We start from the raw sequence: 7,594 nt of genomic DNA on the forward strand, positions 1-7,594 counted from the left end.
ACGAGTGGTGTAGGAAGTTTAAACGTGACGTAACATCTGTGTGGATGCTCCTCGACCGGGAGAGGCTCACCGCGTAGTGACCGGCAACATTGCGCTATTGGAACAGCTTGTGAAGGACAACACGCGTATTACCCTGAAATAAATCGCAACAATAAACAAGATTAGCTTTGATTCAGCTCAACACATTGTGCATAATGTTCTGCATTTCAATAAGGTATCGGCAAGATGGATCTCCACGTCAGTTGACTGCTGAATTTTTGCGACGCCTGTGAAGAACTTTTGCGTCTTTTCAACGCCGAGGGTGATGCATTTCTGGACAGGATTGTTACAGGCGATGAGACCTGGGTTAACTATCATCAACCAGAAACCAAGAAAGCGAGCAAGGAATTTCGGCATAGCCCTTCGCCGAAACAAAAAAAAAAAAAAATCCGCACACAACCATCAGCAGGAAAGGTCATGCTCACTCCCTTCTCTTATTCTAATTGAATAACTTTGGAACAGTACATGAAAAAAGAAGTGACAGTAACCAGTACCTCGTATTCAAACATGCTAAAAAAAAATCAACTTCGCCCTGCAATCAGGCGTAAACGGCGAGGACTTTTGTCCTCAGGAGTACTCCTACAGCATGACAACACCCGACTGAATACTGCCCGTTTGATCGTTCAGACTATCGATGGCATCAAATTTGATTGTCTCATTCATCCAACCTATTCACCAGACCTTGCCACCAGTGACTTTCATTTGTTTGGACCACTCAATGAAGCGATGGGCGGCAAACATTTCAATATTAATGAAGAGGTGAAAAATGCGGTGCACGAGTGGCTACAATCTCGATCAAAAGAATTCTTCCACCGAGGTATCCAAGCACTTCCGAAACGGTGGAATACTTGCATTGAACATCAAGGGGACTATGTTGAAAAATAAGAGGTAAGATTTCCTTTCCATTGTTACATTCTAATACTTATTGCACTTTTAAGGTTTTCATTTGATCCTACCTCGTATATTTTCTCATCAAAATTTGTATTTCCGCCAAATATCAAGTGTTAATTTACCAATATATATATATATATATATATATATATATATATATATATATATATATATATATATATATATATATCCATATATATATATCCATAAAAAAATTTGTATCCATAAAAATAGTTTATACAGAACCAACCAAATCTAAAGTAGTCTTTTAGAGCATTTACCAATATAAACATTGTTTAAAAATTCAAAACTTTCAGAGGTCCTCTCCCAAATTTAAAAGGAAAACATTAATGTATCATAATCCCATGAAAGAGGATGAACCCTTGTACTCATCTATTAACCATATAATATACGAAAGCGTTATCGAACAGGATATAAGAAGTTAAAGACCTCCAAATTTTGATTTTTTTAAAATTATTTTTTACCTATTAAATGAAATAAGTGATACCAATTAAGGTTATAGTAAGGTCTAGAGAACGTTAACCAAATTGTTTTATCACAATTCTCAAATTTAAACTTTATGTCCTTACCAAAATTTAATAGGAGTTCATCAATGTGCCTAAGTTCAATAAAAAAAGGGAATTGACCCTGTGCTTAACCATATAATTACATGTTGTGGTAAAACGTTATCTAAGAAGGTACATTAGATCAATAACCTCCAAATTTTTAATCTTTGGTAATTATTTAGTCGTAGGACATAAAGAAAATTTTATATATATATATATATATATATATATATATATATATATATATATATATATATATATATATATATATACAGAGAGAGAGAGAGAGAGGGAGAGAGAGAGAGTGTGTGTGTGTGTGTCCTTGAGACGGTTTACAAAATGTTTTTCGACAATCCCAATTTTAAGGAGTAATCCTATCTAAACCTCCCAAATTGTAAGAATGTAGCATCAAAACAGACACGTTCTAAACACTTATTGATGAACATAAATTGGCTCAATAAGTGACCACGTGACAGTACTAATATCTGCAAATTTTCACCCACAAAAGGAATAAGGACGACTAACGAAATTTAAACTGGTGTATATCTGAGTTTTAGAGAACATTTATCAAATTTTATTTTTTTACAATTGCCAAATTTAAAGATTTGTTTCATGTACTCTTCTAAAATTAGAGAAGAACATCAATGTACTAATGTCTTATAGAAAGCAATAAACTTCTATATACACACCAATAACCATATAAGATAATAAGGCCTTATCAAGAGAGGATACAGTAAGTCCAAACCAACAAATTTCATTTTTTAATTTTATATCCATGACACTGAACGAGATGAGCAACCAAAACGTAAAGTAATTTGGGTCTTAGAAAATATATTTACCAGCTATTGTGTTTTTGACAATTACCAAATTTAAGAGGTGGTTCTAAGTACTCCCCCCAAACGGACATCTATATTCACCCGTATTATCATATAACGTGATAACTCCCAATCAAAGGTAAGGCCAACAATCTTCTGCACTTCCTGTATGACCTTATAAAGTAATAAACATTATCAAAGGGGAAAATAGAAACCTTCGAAACTTTAAATTTTGCAATTTTATGCACATAAAAGGGAACGAAATGGAACACCAAAATTTAGAATGACATATTTTAGGATCCTAGACAACATTTATCAATTACTGTTTTTTTTTTTTTTTTTACAATTCCTAAATTTAAGGGTTGTTTCTAGGTATACCTGCAAAAAATTAACAGCTGTGCAGCAATGGACACATTATGTATGAAAGATGATATACCTGAGTTCATAACCATGGTAACCGTATAAGGTAATAACGCCCCATCAAATAGGATAAAGTAAGTCAAAATTTTCCGAAATTTCAATTTTGGATAATATTTTATCCATAAATGGAATCGAGATGTATCTCCTAAATTTATAGGTACATACGCCGGCTCTATGCGACCGTGCTAAGTTTCGAAATTCCCGATATTTAAGGGTGATTGTTCTAGATATCACTCCAAATATTTAGAAGCGGGCCAAGGTCCGACTGCCAAAATTGATAGGGCATTGATTCCTATGACGTTATATCACGTGATCAAGTTACTTTACGTCTGTCAGCCAATCAAAGAAAAGTAAGGCGAAATGAGATATGCTCAAGCCCTATTACTACGTGCATCTTAACTAGCCCGGAAATTGACACGATCAATGCCAATTTTTGTTCTTGGTAATTTAACATTCTCAATTATTTACCTTTTACGCCGTAGGCGTTGCCTGTCATTATTTATTCTACTCAGATCCTTATTTACTGACAATTAAAACCCTAAAGCATTGATCTTATTTATTAATTTCATTCAGTTTTACTTTTTGAAATATTCTTGATTGATTAATTTTGAGTTTAACGTCCCTTTCAGCAGCGAGACTATATGAGACGTGGCCTACTGGTTAATGTGGAATCCGAACCACATGAGCTCAAGCCGGGAACCGAACCCGAGTCTCCCACGCCAAAGACGCTTACACCAACGGCTTAGCCACGAAGGAGCTCTTTTGAAATATTGGCCAGAAACAACATTCTTCTGTGCAAAGCAGGGTACTTGTGATAGTTTATGGTATTACCTAATTGATTATTGAACAAAATTCTAGTTTCTAGGTAACACTAATACAGTGATCAATGCATATAATGAATAAGATGAACTGAATTATAAAAGGTTAACTATAAAGTCTGGAATTGAATGAAACTTTTTATTCTGTGTTTTTTTTTTATTCAAGCTTATTTATTTATGTTTGCTAATATAAAGTACTAGCAGAGGATTCCAGCTTCGTGCGGAAAGAATAATATTTAAGCAATGTTATTGAACATAATGAACTGTGTACAATAAATGACAATGAAAACGCACAAATGAGTAGAATAAATAACGACAGGCAACGCCTTTACGGCTAAATGTCATCTGGACTGTCGCCAATTCTTTTAGCTATCCCATAAACCCTTGCCTCTACACTAATCTCGGTTATTTTGACATTTTAGGCCTACTGTTTCTCTCTCACCATTGCCGTGTGGGCTGAACTTGGACTTGCAAGGCATTGGAAGTACTAAGAGAATCCAAAAGTTGTGATTTTCACAAGATGACAATTCTCGGGCTCATGTTGTCTCTTTAGATTCAAAAATTCAAAAATTGGAGGGAATTCAACTTTTTCTCCATCCACGTTTCTAACCCTTACACCGAAAAAGTAATATTAGCGTTTCTTTGGGCGGAAAAATTCTTCATCGATACACGTCAATTTTATCATTTCTCATTAATATACTGTTATGGAATTTATTATAAGAAGTACTTGGGTACATATATTAAAGTCAAATGCTGATTACCCCATACCCTCGACAAAATAACGCCTCTACATGCATCCAGCGACTACCATTTATTTCTAACATTGAACACTTTCTTTGCAGGAGAACCTTTGGGAACTTAAACAGGAAAGAAACTGGATCACAGTAGATATTTGTCTCTAACCCCGTTGAGCGGTACTCGAAAATATTGCTTAAAGATGATTAAATTTTATAGAGATAAGGGTTTCCAATTTTAAGAAAATAATTGTGTTTAACTTCTTCCAATCTGATTTTTTGGTTCCTGTTCATAAAGTAACGAACTTAAGTGATAGAGTTACATAATTTGTCTGTTCATTGCACCATGTTCGAATTGTTGGACACGGAAGTTACAGCTGCTTAATATAATTCACAGTTTAAGTATTATGTCTATATCAGATTGCTATGGAGCAAACAAAATACCTATTGTCATTGTGCTTAATATTTGAAGTTAATGATGTGAACCAATCGCCAACTGCGTTTATTATTAAAAACTTTTGTAATTATTAATTTTTGTTCTTTATGAAAATATTAAATCTAACGATGTGAGTTGAAGGTTTAATTTTTATCTATATATATTTTCATATATATTCTTATCAAGTTTCTATGACTTTAACTCTGAATGCCTTTACCATACCCTTTACAAGATAAAATCTAATCTTGTTCAGTAACATAAACGCAATCATTAAATTAAAAATTAAGTTACTGACTGAAAATAACATCGAATTTACCGATCAAATACCAACTGCTGCATATGCTAAAATATTCTTTCTAATCTCCAAACAAAATATAGCAATAGATATGAATGGAAAACACTCTTCAAGTCATAAGTTGTGGGGAAATTTGATGGAATATTTCAAAAGTACACACGGGATATTTCATAGAATATCTCAATAGTACTCAAGGAAACTGGGTGGTCTTCGGGAAAAAAGACTATCTCTACTGTACACTACAATATATTTCAAGTTCCTTTCCCAAAGTGGATTAGGAAACATGGGGTGGGCAAGGTGTAACCGGTTTTGATAGTCCTCGAATAGGAGATTAGTGGTACTTAAATAACCATGTGGGGTCGAAATAATTTCTATTTCCATTTTCCACGGTTTTATTTGTGCATTGAAAGTAATTTCCCATTATTGTTAACAAATACTTTTATTTTGAAGTTTTGGAAGACACGGACTCAGAAAATGATAATGCAATGGAATTGACTTGTTTTGCTCTATATAAATTCACTCCTACTCATATAACGGACAGCATTGCTTATAAATTACTAAAAATATCTATTCAAAAATAGTAAAACCCAATATTTCCAATGTTATGAGGGAGTGAGGGGAGAAATGAGTCAACAAAGCAATCGTACTGTCATAACTCTAAAATTACTATCATTTTAGTGGTTAGTTTGCAATTTGACGTCTCTTATAGCACCAACGCTACATAAGATGTATTATCACTTACTAGTTCAGATATTTATCTAATCGTTTTTGTCTTTTTTTGTCTTTCAGATTCAGAAATTTGGAAAAATGGATAATGTATTACATTGGAAATTTAAATTAGTATTTTGATGAATAATCGCTGCACGATTGTTCAATATATTTATAATAGATTATAACAATTATCCATTGCTAATAGTTGTAATGGAATGTAACAGCAAGTACCAAATAGTTATGTAATACACAAGCCTCGAGGCATGTCTTTTGCTTCATTAAGGAATGAAAACTCGAAAGCTTTTATAATACGTAATGTTCCGTGTATATAAGTGCAAAATAAAACACTAAAATATAAGGATATTGTTTTAGTTTCAAAGTTAAGGATTTTTACATTAATGTTTTATTTTAAGATATTTTATAATTTATGATTAAAACATAACAAAAAGGAGAGTACATTTCAGTTACATACCTTGTTTACGTTTTGAACACTCCAATGAAGGTGAGTATGTATTTATTACAGCTTACTATGAATAGTAGATATAGGAAAGACAACAAATTTCAACCCAAATATTCATGAGAGTGATATTTAAAGAGGTACCAAACAACACTTCCTTTTAAATTATCGAGACACTATTTATAAAAAGTAAATACTAATTCCGTGTCCAAAAGTGCATAGTGCACACTTCGAGGATGCACACTCGAAGTCTACAAATGGAATGCACACTAAATAGTGTACACTTCGTCAAATGATCTTTCGACCTGCGCTTGATTTTAACGCCTCATCGTGGTGGAACATGGAATATTGATATCAAAAGGTAGAATTTCGCGTAATAGAAAAAATAAACATGTTTTTTTTATGAATGACTTTCCAATTATATTAAAGATAAATATATCGTACAGATTGACAATATGGGATAACCAAAACGTGACAGTTTCTTTTATGTATGCCAACAGCTACAGCTTTGCCGTACCTGCAAATATTTGTCATTTCCGAACTTTCACGCGCAGATTAACAAGAGCGGAGCGTAAATGCAATATTTAGTGTTGTCTCATGTGCACAATAAACTCGTAACAGCAAAAAACCCACTAAACTATTGGTGATGTTCTATTTATTAATCCCCCGGAAGAATAGTAGCACTGGTGGTTAGGGCGCTGACGACACTGTTGCGAAGTAGCGTAGGAATTTTATTGCAAGCGAAAGTTGGCAACTTGCAAGAGCGTTAGGACACCGAAGATACTAAGGGGAGCGCTATTTACAATAATATGGCTCTACTTTGGGAGAAAATTCAAATTGGGTATAAATGCTTCCTGTACAGTAGATTACACATAAATGACACTATAGTTGTAGTTCTACTGTATTACTTCACTTACAGGCACACTTGATTGGACTATTTCTGCCATATTGCGCTAGTAATGAAGTTCCTTAGATGTTACTCTTTCTTTCCGAATCTATAGATTTTACTAGTAAACCTAAGAAATAGTGTCTCCATATTCTTAATCTACACCAAAGAATGACAACGAAAGAAGTGGTGGAGTTGAACAACATGAGGACCAACATTTACTGTATAGACAGGTCACTATGAAATTTATAACGATGACATATATTCTAGGTGGATAACCCTAACTAAAGTAATATGGTAAAAATAACAAAAAATTGGAAGCGAGCAAATCAGTGATTCAATTGTAAAACGTAGCGCCATTTTCAGGAAAGTTCACTCATTTTTTACGTCTATTAGCTTCAACTGTAATCTATTAAATTATGTTAGACCTGACACGCTGCGACTCATATACCCTGAAATTTGACACACTAATGTCAACTTGCGCGGAAAATGCTTACTAATGTTAAGAATAGCAGGTATAAAACAT

At 33.5% G+C, this 7,594-nt stretch overlaps 1 protein-coding gene across 1 annotated transcript in view; it reads left to right on the forward strand.

The window, feature by feature from the left end:
• The window catches only part of LOC145678538 (uncharacterized), a gene marked incomplete in the record, with an annotated part of 652,003 nt that extends 645,947 nt beyond the window's left edge, over window positions 1–6,056 (forward strand). The window contains 1 exon segment of the mRNA XM_081748800.1: window positions 5,804–6,056. Coding sequence (XP_081604926.1) covers window positions 5,804–5,829 — 26 coding nt within the window.
• Window positions 6,057–7,594: the final 1,538 nt, after the last annotated feature.

Source organism: Thermobia domestica, chromosome 2, assembly GCF_964235325.1.
Source record: "Thermobia domestica chromosome 2, izTheDome1.hap1.1, whole genome shotgun sequence".
In the NCBI taxonomy this organism is placed as follows: domain Eukaryota; kingdom Metazoa; phylum Arthropoda; class Insecta; order Zygentoma; family Lepismatidae; genus Thermobia; species Thermobia domestica.